General features: G+C 34.7%; 1 protein-coding gene across 3 annotated transcripts in view; it reads left to right on the forward strand.

Moving 5' to 3' along the window:
* Chd1 (chromodomain-helicase-DNA-binding protein 1) overlaps positions 1-20,068 on the forward strand; it is a 606,282-nt gene that overhangs the window by 491,133 nt on the left and 95,081 nt on the right. For all 3 annotated transcript variants that reach the window (XM_090371234.1, XM_090371253.1, XM_090371245.1), the window contains exon 31: positions 19,684-19,788. In XM_090371234.1, coding sequence (XP_090227360.1) covers positions 19,684-19,788 — 105 coding nt within the window. The remainder of the gene's footprint in view (positions 1-19,683; positions 19,789-20,068) is intronic.

A 20,068-nucleotide genomic window follows, 5' to 3' on the forward strand; every position in this document is an offset into this window, starting at 1 on the left:
GAAATTAAGCTAATAATAATTTGCTATATATCATTGACAGAAACTTGGATATCCTAGTGACTAGGGATTGCATTACCAGTATTCAAGCCATCCAATACCAGTATTGATGGTATTTAAAAAAAAAAAAAAAAAATGCATTTTTAAAATTAAGCAGCAACACAATTTCCATGATCAGAAAAACTGTCAACATATATCTATACTAAAATTGATGTATATTTGTCCACAAATTTTAAATCTCTGTTCATACGTAAACATATTTTCCCTTCAAGCATGACCAAATGCTGCTTTATAATCTAGCTCTAGTTGCAGTGACCTGCGATACAAAATGCATTGACTTGAGAAGTGCAGTATTCAATTTGTTTTTTGATCGAGACTACTAATTAGCTATATATTTTCTGGTGTCTTGCAAATGGGTAAGATTAATGACATTATCTATGTATTTAGACTTGTCAAAAAAACAAACTTTTTTTTTACAGCTATGGATAAGATTTCACCATGGTTTTATTTTGAATAAAACCATGGTGAATAAAAAATTTTGAATTAAACCATGATGAACAGAATAAAAGATGGGAATGCAGATGTGCAGGAGTGCTCAGAACCAATAAAAGCAGTTGGGAGGTAGTACGAATGGACTGCATATCCAACTAAGAATGAGCCACAAGATAAATTTGTTAAAAAGAGGAAATGAAGACAGTGACAATTTATACCCAATCAGCCAGTGCAGAGCAAGGCATTCAGCAGAGGATCCCTTTGTACAAAAATTACATTTTAAAAAAAAAATAGTGGATGTTAATTTTTTGCTGTTGTGTCTCAGCTAACTGCTTGTGATGGCATACCTTTCAACAAAATTTGCACATCTTACGATTTGTAGAAATTATTGATGGCAAAAGGTTACAAAGATATTCTGAATTTGCCAAACACAGTTAAAGAAATCATTTTGAAATATGGTGAGAAAATCCAAAAGGCAGTCATAGGGGAGATTTCAAAACACAAAGTTGGCAAAAAGGTGTCAAGCCATATATTTGATGAATGGACATAAATAAAACATCGGCACTATATGAATATTAATATTCGTGCAGATGACAATTTTGCAACCTTGGCCTGATACACGAGTCTGAATCTCTGCCAGCTGAAAAATGCACTTCTCTGCTGAAAGAAAAAAATCGAGGTGTTCAGCATTTATTTCAAGAATGTTATTTCTTTGACCACTGATGATGCATCAATTATGCAAAAAATAACCAGAGGCAGTCAATTAATCATCAGTTATACTCGGCGCTTGGCATTCAATTGGCTGTCATAAAAATACTTTATAACAATTTGCCTTATAATGAGAAGGAAGGGATGACTGAAGAAATGCCATATGTAAGAGATTCGGATGATGAAGAAGACAAGACAGATACGCTGAAGATTTAGTTTGGTTAGTGGCACCGGAATTGATGCTACTGATTTGGAAACTATAAGTATACGATACAAAGATTTTGGAACCCTTATTGAAAAAATCTGAAAGGTGGTAAAGTTATTTCGTAGATATCCAACAAAAGATGGTAGTGTACTGCAGAAATACATTAACCCGTTGACTGCTACGGCGTAATTGGGTAAACGGGTTTCCAATGCCAATCTGAGTTAGACATGTTAAAAAAAAAAAAAAAAAACCTAAAACATGGATAAGAAGAGACCACTGACTGAAGAAGAGCTTGAGCTCTATGCTAATACGAGTGACTCAGAATTTGAAGAGATTTTTGACAAGCTGTACAGTTCTGGTTCCGACAGTGACAATTATGAACCTTCTAATGATTCAAGTGAGGATAACAAAGATGAAGCCAGCTCCCAGCCTGAAGATAATCCTAATTCTCCACAGGCAAGTACATCAAATAATGACAATAATTTGTGGAATGAAATAGCACAAGATTCTTCACAATTTATTTTTGAAGAGAACGTTGGCTTGAAAATGGACACAGCAGAACTTAGTGTACAAAAATTGATAGACCTATATATTTTCGAAGAATTTCTTACATTATTAGTCGAACAAGCTAATTTATACGTTTTCCAAGAAATTGAAAAATGTGGACAATCACGAAAATATGCCAGGTTGTCAAGATGGAAGGACACTGACATCTCAGAAATGAAAGTGTTTCTTGGACTTTTGTTAGAAATGGGTCCTTGTTCTTTTCCTTCAATAGAGCATTACTGGAGTACAAGTGCATTCTACAATGTTATGTTTTGGTGATCATTTATGAGTCAAAATAGATTCCAGTTTATATTACGATATTTTCACTTTGCAGATAATTCATTAAAATCTGCTGACAAGCTATACAAGGTAAGATGGATTTTGAATAATTTCAATAATGTTATGCACAATAATTATGTACCGAATAAAAACATCTGTATTGATGAGTCGATGATGTTGTGGCATTGGAGACTGAATTTCCGCCAGTGCATAAAAAATAAAAAGCACAAATACGGAATCAAACTTTACAAACTGTACGAGTCCAACGACCTTATTCTGAAAATATGAACTGAACAAAACATAGGTCATACTGCTGAAGTTGTGCTATACTTGCTTGAGGACTTCTTAGACAAGGGATATGTATTATATATGAACAATGTTTATAATTCTGTTGCTCTGACGAAATTGTTATCTGCCTGAAAAACTTATGTTTGTGGAATATTACACACCAACAGAAAAGAAAATCCAAAAGATTTAGTGATGTGAAAAATTGAAGAAAGGTGAAGTTGCATGGCAACAAAATGGCCCTGTTGTAGTATGTAAGTGGAGGGATAAAAGAGAAGTTCTCACTATTTCTAACAAACACGTTGTTGAAATGGTTGTGGTACATAACCGGAATGGAAAAATTTCAATAAAATCAAACATAATTCGAGATTACAATGGCAGAATGTCCAGCATAGATCGATCAGATCAAATGCTCTCATGTTATTCAGCGCTAAGAAAAACCATCAGCTGGCCGAAAAAAATTGCACTACATATTTTAGAAATATATATACATAACGCATACATCCTTTTCCGTCAAGTTACAGGTTCCACCATAAAATATCTAAAATTCAGAGAAACATTCATTGAATCTTTGTTAGAGAAAAAGTTCTAAACGTTTCAAAGAAGACTAGGTCTGAATGTGAAATTCATTATTTAGAGGCTATACCACCAACTGAAAAAAAAAAAAAAAAACACGCCCGACTAAACCGTGTCAAGTATGCACAAGGAATAAGAGATGCCGCGAAACATGCTATTATTGTCCAGTGTGCCAAGAAAAGTTTGCTCTTTGTGTAGAAGAATGTTTCAAGAAATATCACAAATAAACAATATTATTTTCGTAGTGTCTTAGTAATACACTTTTCTTTATGTATTTGTGAATAAAATTTTTTTTTTTTTTTTTTTGAATAAATTTTCTGTTTTCTGATGCCATGGTTGATTTTTCATTCTTATCCCAGAAGCCCACTATCCATCAGTTGCGTGTATTTGCTACAAATATACTCGTAGCTATGCCTGAAAGGCAAGTCATACCAGTCTGAGTTAACTCGTAGGTGGCTGTTGTTGTTGTTATTTGGTTTTTAGGAGCATTAGCAACTAAGGCCATATTGCTCCGGGATATGCGGTGGTCATTCCCTGACCTTTCCGCATCCTCCGTATTTGGTGGTGACGGGCTCGAACCACGGTCTAATCAAGAAGCGTGTGCTACGCACTGCTGCTCCTTCCCACCTGGCTACGGAGGCGCCCTCGTAGGTGGCATCCTGGGCCAGATCGCCAAATACGAGTTAACTCGTATTTGGCAGTCAACATGTTAAAGAAGAGTTCGGCAAAGACCTGGTTTAATATTAGATGGAACAGTATGCTGGCAATGTTGGAGTGGTTCTCTGAACTGAAACATTGTCTAAGAAGAAGGCTAATTGACTTAAAATCAGACATTATGTTTAGTGTAACCAATTTTGAACTACTGTCTAACAGTAGTTCAAAATTGGTTACAATATTGGTGCTACAGTCAATTAAAGTTGCAGTGGAGGCATTATGTTGTGAAAACATAAATTTGTACATGGCAGATGTAACGCTAAAATTCATGATAGATGAGCTAACCCAGCAAAATACAGATCTGAGCAATTGGCTTAAAGAAGAGCTTATATGCAGGCTAAAAGAAAGATGAACAATATATTCCGACATTTTAGCATATTTGTGTGACTAGAAGATTTCAAACACAGAGGAAGATCATGGAAATTTTTGGAAGACCAATAAATCTGCTATTATGAAGACTATCATAGAAATCGTCAGGCGTCATACAGAAAACGAAACTTCCAGCTCTAGTTCCAGTTTCATCAACAGAATACCAGAAAATATGCCAGTGGTAACTCCTTCTACATCAACATTGTGTTCATCAATGAAGGGAAAAACTACAATTGGTACTGAAGGAAGTCTGAACAGTTACTTGAGCTCAAATCATACAAGACCCGAAAGATGTTAATGTTACACAGATCAGAAGAAAAGAAATTGCATTTTTTCAAGAAGAAGGAATCGGAGGAAAATTTTTAACAATGCTCTGTGAAAGTTTGAATTCAGTTCACCTGATGAGTGTGGATTCAGAAAGAGTGTTTTTCACAGCTGGACTTTTCTGCATCAAAATAAGGTCATGCTTGGGGAACAAAAAGTTTCGACACATTGAGTGTTTTTTCTGCACCTTTTTAAAAAATATATAAGGACTTAGATAAGTGAACTCTGATTCTTTTTTTTTTTTTTTTTTTTTTTTGCATTGTGTTTCTGTTAATTTTTTTTTATTTTTCTTCTCTTCACGTCTACCGGTATTGAGAAATTGAGAAGTTCCAATATTTTTGCAATCACTACTAGTGACTAAAGAGAAAGATAGGTTATATTTGCAGGTAGTAGTAGTAATGGCATGTGATGCAAGAAAGCAAGTGTATGAGCTTATGCAGCATCAGCCAAAAAAAAAAAAAAAAAATCACACATTCCCTCCAAATGCCTGTCCAGTTCCTCCTTAAATTTATTTAACCTGTCTACTTCCACAATGACAGATGGGTGGAAGTTTGTTCCAGCAATTAACCACCCGCTGGCTAAAGGCAAATTTCCGCAAATCTATTCTACATCTGTCCTTTCTTAATTTGAATTTGTGCCCCCTTAGGTTTGTAATCTGAACAAGTGGAAGGATCCCATCAGAATTCAGCGTGATCAACCCATTCAAGGCCTTATACATCAGATCACCGTGCAGGTGCCTAGTCTCCAGCCACTGCAATTTGCAGAACTTAAGCCTCTCTTGCTAAGAGGATCCCCCCATACCCTTCACCAATCTTGTTGCCCTTCTCTGTACACGCTCAAGTAAATCTACATCCTTCCTAAAATGAGGCCTCCAGACCTGTACGCAGTACTCAAGGCGTGGCCTGACCATTGCCTTATACAGAGGGACAATCACCTCCTTCTCCCTGCTAGAAAAATTCCTATATATCATTGACAAAACCCCATGACCTGCCCTGGCAGCCTGTCTGCATTGCTCAGAAAACTTCATATCTGACTGCACAATTATTCCCAGGTCTTTTTCATTTTTACCACCTTAAGTGTAGTACCACACAGTTGGTACGTTTCTCTGGGATTACTTCTACCCATATGCAGTACTTTGCATTTGTCAAGGTTAAACTTCAGTTGCCACTTCTTAGCCCATCTGCCCAAATTATCTAGATCCTGTTGCAGTAGCACACTGCCATTACCGTCATTAACAACCCTGCCAACCTTTGTATCATCTGCAAACTTCAACATTAAGCCTGATATACCTTCATCAATATCATTGATAAATATACAAAACAACAGTGGACCTAACACCGAACCCTGTGGGACTCCACTAATAACATTAGTCCACGAAGAGCAGCACCCATTGATTACCACCCTCTGTCTTCTCCCACTTGACCATCCTTTTATCCATTGTAGCAACTTACCCTTAATACCATTCTGCTCCAATTTGTACAATAGTCTTCCATGCGCAACAGTGTCAAAAGCTTTCCTGAAATCCAAATATATGATATCAAAATTATTTTTTGCATCCAGTTCCTTTGTAACCACATCATAATATCCTATCAAATTTATCAAACAAGACTTTCCCTTAACAAACCCATGCTGTGTCTGAATTATTGCTGCAGTCTTGTCTAGATGATCCTGCAATGCATCTTTAACCAGTGACTCCATTATTTTACCCAGAACAGAAGTTAAACTAACTGGTCTGTAATTACTCGTGTCACCCTTCGATCCCCCTTTTTGAATTGGAGATACATTTGCACATCTCCAGTCCGTGGGAACCTCCCCTGAGTCCAAAGACGCTCTCATAATTATGGCTAAGGGTTTGCTTAGTTGCTTTGCTCCCTCCTTTAATATAACTGGATAGATCCGATCCACCCCGGGTGCTTTTCTTATGTTTAACTTAGGTGTGCAGAAAGCTAACGGATTCAGGCCAATACATTTTGCATCTAATGACCTGCACAGATATTATTAAATGTTAATGAATAGCTGTTTGAATATTTGTGATAGCAACAAAAAAAAAAAAAAAAAATATATATATATATATATATATATATATATATGTGGAGGAAATCAACACTATCAAAGGATTATTATTAAATGATGGGTACCCAAGTAATTTAATCAACAGGACCGTAGAAAAATATTTTAGCAGTATGAACAACAGCACAACATGCAGCATGGATTAAAAAGGAGTAGTAGTAATTCCATACATAAAAGGTATTAGTGAAAAAAAAATCAAAAAGAATCTGCAAAAAAGTGCAGGCTTGAAGTGATCTTTAAGCCAATTAATAAGATAGTGGTCTGGTACAAAGATCCAGCACTAGAGCATAATAGAAGGCATATAATATACAAAAATATATGTTGATGTGGCAAAGTATATATAGGCAAGATAGGAAGAAAATTTCAAGCGCTGATAGACAAACACAATAAACACATTGCTAAAGGGAACACTAAAGACTCGGAATTGGGAAAACATGCATTGGAATGCATTCAGGCATATAATGATGGGAACTTTGCAGTGATAGGGGGAAGAGGAAAGGAGACATTGTAAAAAGAAATATAAAATAAGTCTTTACATTAAGAAATTTAGCCAAATGGCTTTAAACAGAAACAAGCTGAGAAATATAAGGGAGCTGTGGAATAAGCTTTTCAACAATTAAATGAAGTAGGAATTAATAGAGCACGGCAGGGAAGTGCTAAAAAACGAGAGGCTGTGAGAACATTAGATACTGGATTTAGGCACCATACAAGGCATAACATCAACAGTTAGAGAAAGACCAGTTTTAATCCTTGTTCTGACTCATTATGAATGTGAACAGGAACTTGGTAAGGGGTTGTAATTTAATGTTTGTCTATTAAAATTATTTATTGCAGTGTATTCAAAAAATGTTTGAATAGTTTATTTCTCAAGAAAAGCAATTTATTGTGTGGTGGAAGTAGGGTTAGTGTTTTGCTTTCAACCAGAGAGTGATTGGAACTAACTTCCATCTGTTGTTGTGTTAGTAGATAGTTTGAATAAATTTAAAGATGGATTGGACATAATTAGAAGGGATGCAAATGAAGTGTGTGTGTGTGCGCGCTCACGCACACATCAAGCAATCATGCAGGAAACAGTCCTGGAATATGTGGAATGTGTATGCATACTGTGAGACTGAGTCCCCCATTGTTAACTGTTGCAGCTGTATGTTGCAATAAAATATTTACAATGATGTTATAGACAGACACAGTCAGACAAGAATATGAACATAAATTTATTTTATTTATTTATAAGGATGCTGTCTAGGTATCATTTTGCTATATCGCTAGCTGAGAGGGACTAGAGAGAGGGGACATTCTTTCTTTGTCTCTATATTATATGTTTAACCACATCAGACAAAGTTATGATCCTCTTTGGATGTCTGTGTGACACTTTTGTGATGGAGAAACTACAGGAAGCCCTTGCATAATAAGTTTATAAATTGGGTTTATAAAACTGTCTCATCTCCTTTAGAAACCATATGTTTGCTGGCCACAAACATGCCACTTCTCAATTTAGATTTCTAAGTACCACTCAGAGACTGAACTTGAGAACAACCCAGCTATATTTTGTTTCATACAGACATTTGATTGTTTGAGCATTGTCAATTTTGTGTGCATTAGTTGGTCTTAATGGACTACTTTTCACTTGAGATCCATAGAAGTCACTGCACACGGCAGCAGTGATAGTTTAAAGTGGGGCTGTCATTTCTTCATTATAAAAGGCATAAATAAAAGCAAGTAAATCAAATAGTTGTTTAGCAAGAATCCCTTGTATGTTTATAGTTTATATTTTTTTCTTGATGAACTACTATTATTGTTTTATTTTTGTTTAATTAATTCTCTTATGTTGATATTGCAACTTGATCACTTGCTTCAAACATGAAATAAAAAATAAAATTAATACAGTGAACTTTGTTGCTTTACTGTTATGAGAAATGTGTTTATATTTTATTATATATTCTTTAATAACATTACTTATTTTTATAACTCGGTTACTAATTTATGATTTCAGTAATTCACGAAAGATTAAATGTGCCATATTTATTCAAATCTAAGAAAGCTTCTCTTTTTCATATTTTAATACTAAAATTTAAGGAGTTATCTTAAAATCATGGCTATCCTTATAAAACATCCTGCATATCCAAGAAACTGCAGTAAATGTCAGAACAGTTCCTGAAAAGTCAAGCAAGTTTCCAGTCTTATGTTTGATTTTTATTCTCAAAACTTATTTTAAAAATCTATAATTAAAATAGGGAGTGTGATAGAAAAACATGGTATTCTATTCATCTTGTAAATATTTGTTAGAATATTTATTGTTGATGTAACAATATATTTGCAAAATATGTGTATATATATATATTATTCATAAATGGCCACACTGCTTGAAATGAAAATATTTTGTGATATTGAGGTCGTGAGAAAATACATTTAATAAAGTTTAAATAAATTATGAATTCATCAAATGTCAATTTTACATTTTAAACTTTGCCATATTATATGATAAAATATTCAATGTGCTGCGTACTTGTAATCAAAAGAAGAGTAATACATGCATGCAGGTGTTTGTGAGTATGTGTTTTCATTGATTTCAGCATGTTTATTAGAACTTTTTTTTTTTTTTTTTTTTTCAATATTTAATATTCAGTGTATTATCTCAAAGCCAATGTTTACTATCACAATTGTATGGTTTCTAATATTAAAATGAGGATGACTTGCATTTTTTCCACTGCAACGTTTGCTCACCTTATTTTCAATTTTCAGTATTTTTAAACCTCTTATAAACTTAGTATCAGGTTGTGCTTTGTACTAATTGATGTCTTTTTATAAGTTCTTAGAGGAGAGATCTTCAACATTGATACATTTTTACTTGCTTGCAAAATATGTTGAAAAATTGATGTAAAAAGCCCAGAAATAACTACTTATATTTTATTTAAACATTATTTTATTCTATGCTTAGTAATATTTCCAGGTCCAGTTTCAAGAATACATTAAATTTCAAGATCACATTAAATATTTTGTGGTATTACATATAAATCTACCCACAAAACTGCTTTATATACAATGCACATCAGTGATATTCTTAGCATAGGCAATCATCATCATCATCCAAATTTCTTATTTCCAGTGAATATACAGGTTATGCTGGCAGTACAAAGATGCCCTTCTGTATTAACAGTCTTCCTTTTAGTATTTTTTTCTATGCCATCCTATAGATTTCTAGTCCCTATCCAGAGTAAGCTACCATTTGTCTAATGCTTGCCATTTGTCTGCCTGTTTGTTTGCCTCTGGGTCTATTACCGTTCATTTTTGCTTCAAATACCTGTTTAGCTAATCTTCCTCCTCCCATTCTTTCCAACATGTCCATAACCCATATTAAAATTGTGTCACTACAAGAGGAGTAATGTCTTGCTTCCAACTACTATTCTTGTTCCATTTATGTTTCTTAAAACTCTCATTTCTGAACACACTAATGTGTTATTGTTGTTATATTATTATTATTATTGTTGTTGTTGCTCTTATATTATTTCTCCATGATGATGATTATTATTATTATAGTCTTTCCGGTTTTTGGTGTTTTAGTCTATAATCAAATTTTCCTTGTCTTTCCTAACTTTCATAACTTTATTTATTATTTATTTATTTTTAATTTTTTTTTTTGCAAAAAATTTCTGTGCCAAATTATTTACAGCCTTTATTAATCAGGTTTTACTCAGTGATTTTTGGAAGATCTTGTCAGCTGCTATTTAATACTTCAACATTATAATCTTATATTCTGTAATACTTGCCTATTTGTGGCTAAAACTGAATTTTTACATTTCCCACACCAAACTTTGTTAATAACTTACTTTCTTTTATTAAATGGTCCATGAAAATTAAAAAGAAGTGGTGACAAAGTGCAGACTGCCTTCTTCCTTTAATCCTAAACAATTTTCTTTTCCTAATATTTTTCTAAAATTTGAAAGAGCAGGATTTCTAGATATTTTATTAGTGCATCTTCATGATTAACAAAACCAAATTACAGGTTCTTCTCATATTTCCAAACTGTTCTTCCCCAGCAATGATACATCTAACCCTCTTCAATAAGATATTTTCATAGATTTTATCTGGTATGTGGAGGTGCGAAATTTCTCTGTGATTTCCACTTACAGCATTATTTACCTTTTACTTTGGTGCATTTAATGCTCAAATCTGATCTTCTACAACTTGTCCTTAGAAAATGATGCATGGACTGTGTGATGTAACCACACGACACCATTTTCTTCCATCTTTCAGCATTTAGGGCTCATTTAATCTGCAGTTGCAGCCCTTTTTCTACCTCAATAAATTTATTTACTAAAATTTTTTTTATAATATTTTCGATTTTCTCTACCATGCCATTCTAAATTTCTTGTCTTTACAGAACTTCTCTTTATATAGTAGACACTCATTCATCCAGACTACTGATTATTCAAAATCTGTGACAGGTGTTTTGTTTGTTTACATTTTGTAATATTCCTGTACATTACATAAGAACCTTGGATTTTTCATAAACCTTATTACCTTTTTAAGTTTCATTTTCTGCTAGCTCACTTTATTTTTTTGTTTAATTCTGGGTCTGCGTGCATCCATCAAGTTAAAATGAAAAAGGATTGTTTTTTTTTTTTTTTTTTTCAATTGACAAACTTCACCTTGCCAATAAACATGAAATGGATGCTAAAGTGTCACCTTTAATGAATTTTCTTGACTATATGGAACAGCAAGGACATGTTACTCTTTCTGACCAGATGAAATTATATGTTCATATTAAATTTTATGTGAAATTTTATGCTGTAGTATATTTTTAAAAAAATATATATAAACAGCATATATTTAAATAAATTTACATTTCTGCATATTTTTGTCTTTCTTTCATTCTGTGGATTATCTTGGGTTTCAGTTATCTGGGAAAATCCATTTCCAATCTGCCTCAGCTAAATGAGAATCTACTGTATGCCTCTTCTACAGCTTCTGCTAAAGTTCTTTTAAATTTTTGCCTTTCTTCGTCCGAAGTCATATTAGTATAAGAAATGCCATTGAGCAACTTTTATCTCTTTAACTTGATTTCAGTTCGCTGTATCAATAAAGCACCTGTTGATTTGTGTAACTTTTTATGCACTGCAACACCTGCTTTGGATAAAATATACAATGAAACTACCTCATGCTGTTAATGAGTATCAAGGGACATTGATGCATACTGTTCCAGAAGAGTGGTCCATAAGAGTTTATGCATAGTTTGGGGTGGAGGTATCAGTGATTTCAGATTTGTTTCCTAAAGAATCCCATACTATATACTCAATAAGATTCAGGCTTCAAGGAGTTGGGAGCACTACTTCATTCATAAAATATCTTCATTTTGAAGAAATTCTCCATTGTGGGAGAGAGAGAAAGAGCATTATCATAACTTAGACGGGAACCAGAGGCTGCACCATAAACAATCTGACATATGTTTAAGGAAGATAACCTTAAGCCTAAGGAAGGAGGAATCATGTTTAACCAACTTGGTTAGCTATTTTTGACAGAGCCACTCGTGAGTTAGATGTAGCAAATAATTTCGACATTGTTCACCTAGATTTCAGCAAAGTATTTTAGTCAGTTCCATGTGAGTGTTACTATGTAAGCTAGAACATCTTGGAATCACACTTATAAAGATGGATTTCAAGAGGCAGAGGACTCTGATTAACAGTTATTCTTCAGAATGAGCTAATATAACAAGTGGGGTTCCTCAAGGCTTGGTACTGGGACCACTCTTGTTTTTGATTTTCTTAAATAACATTGATGAAGGGATAGAGGGCATGATGTCAGAATTTATCGTGACCATCTCTGAAGTCTTTCTAAGACTTCAGTGATGATCAGAAAATTGGCAGCTATCTTTTAACACAGTGAAATGCAAGAGATTACACTTGCAGAACAGCAATCTCAAAATAACTTATGCACTTGGTGAGGTTGAACCAAAAAGAGTAGAGGACGAAGAGATTTGGGAATTGTGATACAGTTGGACATGAAGTTCTCCAAGCAGTGTAGACAGACAGCAAGGAGGGTCAATGGAGTCCTGTTGATACTTTATCGAACATTTGCTTGTAGAGATAGGATGGTCATAATCCTGCTGTATAAGGCAGTTGAGAGACCACACTTGAATTACTGTGTACAGGTATGGAAACTACTTCTAAAACAATATTGAGCTACTTGAAAGGGTCCAAATACAGGCAATGCACTTGATGAGATTGACAAAAGGGTGTCCATATGAGGAAAGAATTCAAATATGTGGGCTGCAGAATGTGTTTTTTTTTTTTTTTTTTTTATTCTTAATAAAAACCCAAACACAACAGGTTTTAGAACCTCTAGTACTTAGTACTTTGCATGGGCTGATGAATGAGAAGATAAAGGAAGATACTTGTTGACATTAGACTCAAAACTCTGTAGAATGTGATTTTCAGAAAGTATTTATGAAAGAAGGAAGAAAAGTTGATTCTGTGATTTTGAACTTGGACAGTAAAAGGATGTTGACTGGTTGTGGCACATGTTCGGATTGCTTTGGAAGAAAGTGGGGATTATAGAAGTCAATTATAGAAGGAGAACAGTGCCCATGGAAGTATCTATAGAAAAGGCATGCAGCAGAAACAGAACATCTGTGAAACAGAGTGAAGAGACTGTTAGAAATGTCATTAATTTACCTAACTGCCCTCTTTTGAATGGAATCTAGAAATCTGAGAGAGGTTTTGGGAGCACAGCCTGGTCCAAGATGCTAACAACATTCCATGCTAGGGCAAATTTGCAGTTTTTACAGAATGAACAGCTGTTTAGAAAAAAAGTAATGCAGAGTGAAAGAGAACACCCAGTTTTTTAGATTCAGAGGAAGCAATCTTTTTTAAATGTGCTTATGCTAATAGAGATATATAACCCCCTTGTCTAGAAATTAGAGTGTTATCAAAAATAAACATATGAGCAGAAGACTCCTTTTTGTGAGATATGAGACAGGACTGAGTTTTAGAAGGATTGAAATCAACTGTCTTTGTCCCTCTGGAGAGTTACCTGGAGATCAGCATTTAAGGAATTGGTGGTGAATATTTGAGAAGTTGAAGCTGTTTGTGCATGGCAAGGTTTCTCAAACTGGATGATAAAATGCAATGTGCTATCATCAGCAAAACTATGGGTAGAATTTCTGGTCAATGGAAGGTCATTGATGTACAAGAGGAAATGAGTGAGAGAAAGAACTGAACCTTGGTGAACATCAGCATTAGCAAAGAAGTTAGAAGTCAGAGAGGCATCTACCATCACCCACAATGCGTGATCAGAGAGAAAACTGGATACCCAATTACAAAAAATAGTTGGCAAATCTTAAGATGGAAGCTTATTTAGAAGAGCAACTGCATGCTTTTGACATTTTTCCATTGAATTTGTCTATTGATGAGTAATGTAAGCCAGAATATCGCCAGTGGATCAACACTGACAGAATCCATACTGGCAATCATTGATCAGATGGAAGGTTTCTAGATAGCTTAAGATTTGGCGGTTAATTTATTTCTCCATTACTTTAGAAAGAGTAGAAGTAAGTGCAATTTGACAATAGTTGAGTGGGAGGGATTTGTCACCCTTTTCTAAGAACTGGCTGGATATGAGCAAATTTCCAAGCAGAAGGGAAAACAACTTTGGAATAACATAATAAAAAAATGTGACACAGAACAGAAGTAAGTTCAGGAACAGGTTTTGATTACAATTGGAGAAATGCCATTAGGACCTGGAGCTTTCTTAGCATCAAGATTGTTCAAAATCCTTCCGGCACCCTTTTGACGGAAGATCACGGACGCATTGAATGGTGTACTGGGAATGGTAGGAGGTGGTTTACCAAGATCGTCAATACACAAGTTGGAAGAAAAGTAAAGCTGACAGGCTAATGCTAGCATGTCAGCTTTATCTTTGGCTGATGTGGCAATAGAATCATCTGGTTTTGCAGAGGTGGGTATAGAGATGGGCAAAAGTTGTGGCTGATAGCTTTGTCAAGAGATTGTAATGCTCGACTACTATATGGATAAGGTAAGAGTAACAGGCTAAGAGCAGTTTCTACTCTTAGGCTGTTGAAAATCTGCTTACAATTGTTGCAAACTTTGGTTTAGGCAGAAAGCGAACCTGGAGATTTGGATACAGGCCAACTGCGATATGCAACATTCTTATCTTTAACAACCTTAGCGCATTTATTGAAAAACCAAGGTTTAGATAAAGGACGAGATTTTAAGGTGGAGTTTGGAATAAAGGATTTCTTTCCCACAAATTTCGCAGACACAATCTGAGCAAATGTTGACATCAGACGATTTTAAATAGTAATCTAACCAAGGAAAAGAAGAAAAGAAATCTTGCAGATCATCCCATTTTGCATTCTTGTAATGTCAAACAACATGAGGTTGAGAATGGCCACGAGAGAAAGGCTGCATTGTAAAAGAGACCATCAGCAAGTTGTGATCTGAGGTGCCTAGAGGACCACTCACCTCGACCGTGTACTTAGAATGTGTTTTTGAGGAAAAGATCATGTGTATTGACCAGCTGCATGGTTAGGATTGTCTGTATTCTGGTAGGTAAAGGAACAGTCTGTGCAAGGGCATTAGCAATTGCAAAAGCCTTAGCATCTTGACCAGCTAGGTCCATTTGACTAGAAAATGGAAGCTGCGTGGAGTTGTGAACATTATAATCACCAAGGAAAATTACCTTACTTTTGGGAAAGTTGGCCTGGAGAAACTTAAGTTTCAGAGAGAGGAAATTAAAGAGTTCCAAGTCATAGGTGAAGTTGGGAGAACAATAAAGGCAACAGGTGATTTTGAGAGAATGTCGTAGAGAGTTTTTATGCCAGAGAAGATCCAAAAGAGGAGATTTCAAATTACTAAGTCTCTGACAGGGAATATCAGAATGGACATATACATATGTACTACTTTTGTAGTGATAGGAATCATACAGCAAATAATTTGGACAACTAAGTTGAGCAGTGGTTGGATCAACTGAAAAAGAATCAACTGAAATTCTCTCAGAAAAAGTACATTGTGTTTGGCAAACTGTAAGTGGAAATGAACATCGTTGAGATTAGAACTGTGACAATGCACATTTGTGAAATTCACAAGGAAGTGTTTGGGAGGTTTAGATCTTTTCTCAGATAAGTTTGTTCTATTAGTTTGGCAATTCATGATGTATTCACTAGTGAGAAAAGGTGGGGAGGACATGTATGAAGTAATGAAATTCTTGGATGTGGCACATACATGTCAAAAATATACCCAGCTCCTTAACATAATATGGTGTCGACAATGCCTCCCATATACACACACACTTCTTGGATTCCCTCCAATCACTATTTGGTAGAGTAGAGGTAGCGAGATTATACACTAGATGATCTGGAAGCCTCCTAGAGAGTTACCAATAGGTTCAGTCTAGTGGAATATCTAGCGGCCGGCCTGAAAACACCATTTTAGAGCTATACCCTCGAAATGTAAGGAAGATTGTATCTCGCCGTGATGTCTATCTTGACCCCAAAAGATATCAATCACAATGCATGATGGATGAGTTGGTTGGGATTCCTGGAGGTTTGCTCTGGAGACTAAACATGGGTTCCACCACTTCAGGCTTCCAATAAGTCAAGTGGTGGTATTATACCGGTTGATAAGATTTGTCTACCACCTGAACTTGGAAAGTACACCTTAGAGGAGATTTGATTGAAGTATTTAAGTCTCTGACAGGTGAAAGTAAAATGGAAACTACATCTTAGAGTAGATTTGATTGAAATATTTAAGACTGACAGGTGAAAGTAAAATGAACAATGGTGAAATTTTGAATGGCCATGAATTCAAATAACGGGAAGAGGTTTAGATGGGATTGCAGGAATATGCAGCTACGTGATGTGGCACTTTAAAAGGTGGTTTATTATTTATTTATTATATATATATATATATATATATATATATATATATATTTATTTATTATTATTTTTTTAATTATTTATTTATTATTATTTTTTTTTTTTTTGGTCAGTGCAGCAAAAGCCTAGGGCTTCCTTGCACCATACAGCAAATACTAATACTACAGATTTTATTCCTCTACCTCACAGGAATCATCATGTGCATCTTAAAAATGCAAAGCTTCATGTGTGCAGTGGGCATTGTGCTTGATCATATAACCAGACCACCTCACCTCTAGTGAATCCGTGTCCTAATATTTTATGGATTGGCCCCATCTCAGCATAAGTTAGAAGAGTGGGAATACATAAAACTAGCCCACAAGCATTAGGAAAAGGAACTGCTGTGGAAATAGTTAGTTGTTTGAACATCCATGATGGCTAATGCACACACACACACACATAACTCCACAAAAGAGAAAGAAGCTACCGGGTGTAGTGAAAAAATTGTCAAAATTATCAAAAATTGTCATCATTTTTGGGGGTACTGCTCTTCTAATGGATAATGACCACATTATCCATTAGAAGAGCACATCATTCTCCCTACAAAGGGCAGTTGTGGCTAGTTCTTTTCAGTTTGAGAATATTTCCTGAATGGAGTGGCCTGCCAAGGTCTCCATACCTGAATTCCATCATGAGTGTGTCTATGTGAGATGCCTTAGAGAGACACATCTCAAGTCATTGACTATCAGAACCTTACATAAGTCACTCTCCTGGAAGAATGCATTTCAATACCAACAAGATTCTTGAACACTAGTTAACTGCATGAGAACTAGTTTTGATTGTTATTTCACCATCATAAATTATAAATAATCACATGTATTATTTATAATTTTTGGTTACATGTGAGCTAATTTGCATATTTCAAAAAATGACTTTACACGTGGTTCACACACATTGCACTGCCGCATCTATAAGGTTTTGTGAATGTTGCAGAATACTATTATTTTTTTTATTATTATTATTTTTTATTTATTTATTTTATTTTATTATTTTTTTTTTTTTTTCAATTATATATGTGTATATTAGCATTAGTACAGGCATATGATGCAAGAAAGTAAGCAGCATTAGCCAAAAAAAAAAGAAAAGGAAAAAAGTTGATATTCTTTAATATAATGCCTTTATGCAACCACATTCTTATTCCAACATGTCTGCATAATCAAAACTGTTTTAGAAAGTCTTCTTTTGTAAATGCATCATTTTCCTTTCCTGGTTTCCCATTTTTACTTTTCCTTTCCTTGTTACTTAAAATAAGGAAAATATTTTCTATTGAGGGCTTTAAAAATTGGTCTCTGGCTCACTGATTGCAAATTTTTCAAACTTTTTCATTTTGAGTACATATGATAATTGAGAAAAACAAGTAATAGTAATAGAGATGCAAGAAAGCAAGTATATGAGCTTATGTTGCATCAGCCAAAAAAAAAAAAAAAAAAAAGTCACACAACCATTCCCTCTAAAAGTTTGTCCAGTTCCTCCTAGAATTTATTTAAGCTATCAACTTCCATAACAACAGATGGAAGTTTGTTCCAGCAGTTAACCACCTGCTGGCTAAAGGCAAATTTCCATACATCTTCTATTCTTCAACTGTCTTTTCTCAATTTGAATTTATGCCCCCTCAGATTCATAATCTGAGCAAGTGGAAGAATCCCATCAGAATTCAAGTGCTCAACCCATTCAAGGCCGTTTATACACCTTAGTCAGATCACCTCACAGGTGTCTAGTCTCCAGCCGCTGCAGTTTGGAGAACTTAAAAACATTTCTTGGTAAGAGAACCCCTTTGTTCCCCTCACCAATCTTGTTGCTCTTCTCTGTACATGCTCAAGCAAATCTACATCCTTCCTAAAATGAGACCTCCAGACCTGCATGCAGTACCCAAGGTGTGGCCTGATGATTGCCTTATACAAAAGGATAATCACCTCCCTGCTAGCAAAATTCCTGCCTGTATATCATTGACAAAACCCCATGATTTTGGGGACAGTGCACAATGCAGACAGACTGCTCTTGCAGTCTGTCTGCATTGCTCAGAAAACTTCATATCTGACTGCACAATTACTCCCAGGTCTTTTTCATTTTCTATCACCTTAAGTGTAGTACCACACAGTTGGTACATTCCTCTGAGGTTACTTCTACCCATATGCAGTACTTTGCATTTGTCAATGTTAAACTTCAGTTGCCACTTTTCAGCCCATCTGCCTAAATTTTCTAGATCCTGTTGCAGTAGCACACTGCCATTACTGTCACTAACAACCCTGCCGACCTTTGTATCATCTGAAAACTGCTAGAGTGGCACATAACAACAAGTAAAACTTAATATGCCTATGCTCAAAAGGTGCTCTAAGCTCCATCACAACCTTATAGCTACCAATATGTATTCAAGAATTATGAGATCATTTACTAACATTTTGATCAACCTTGTATTTCAATATCAAATTTTAAAGATTTGTATCAATCACTGGCACTTTTTTTCATCTATGCCTTAACTTCAGTGCATCACTATATATACAAAATAAAAGTAACCAAATATTTTCTTTAAACGGAAAAGTTATAATTGTAAAATTGCTTTTATTGTAAAATGCCATGATTTTTCAGCCTTCAAAAAGCTTTTAAGTGATTGCATTTTACAAGTTCAAAAAATGCATAGCTTTGTCAATAGTACATAGCTGTAATTTGAAAATAACTGAAGTTTGTGAGGCATCATTATATATTTCATAATGCAAAATATGAGATGTATAATGTTGCCTTACTTGCAAACCTCAGTATGTTTCTATTCTAGCTATGTACTATTGATGCAATTGCACAATTTATGTCTTTAGTTGGAATTTAATTATAGCTCGAGGCTTGTTAGCCCAAATTTTATTAGTCCGATATGAGCTGTTTAATGTCATGAAGGAAGAGCTTACTGGATATTTTTATCTGTTCTTCCATGCATATATCCTATGTCTTCTCTTACCATTTAAGGATATAGGTCTACCTGGTTCAAAATGTAAGAGAAAAATTTTTATTAAACATAAAACAATTTGTTTTATTTTTTCCCAAATTCTTGGTCATCTTATATTTGAGTAAATATGGTATTTCATAAATCCTTAATAAGGTCATGTTACTTTTCTCACAAGTCAAATCACTAAAAAAAAATTTAATGAGCTTCATCTTTTTGCTGGTAGAATAATAGAATTCCCTCCAAATTCTCTTCTAGCAAGAAACACCAAAAACAAAACGAGGACGAAAACCACGAGCAGAAAAGGTGCACTTGAGTAAACCATATGTAGAAAATGATGACAGTGATGCTTCAGTGTCTTCGGTAAATAGTATACTACTTACTAGAGGCCTGCATGGTTTAAAAAATTGGAGCATAGTCTGCACTTGCAAGCTTGTCTGATTTCAGACCAGTAAACAGTATTGCTATGTATTTTGTTAAATTGTCAGCTTTCACACACATACACATATATAGACCCTTCCTGCTTATTTTACACAATGTAGTTTATTTAATAAACATATCTGGAATTACTGATAGGATTTAAATACTAAAATCATGAAATTATATGATGTTGTCTATTTTAGTATTATAGAGAAAATTTCAT

This window comes from Mastigoproctus giganteus, chromosome 1 (genome assembly GCF_048544385.1).
Source record: "Mastigoproctus giganteus isolate SK-2022 chromosome 1, ASM4854438v1, whole genome shotgun sequence".
Taxonomy (NCBI): Eukaryota; Metazoa; Arthropoda; class Arachnida; order Uropygi; family Thelyphonidae; genus Mastigoproctus; species Mastigoproctus giganteus.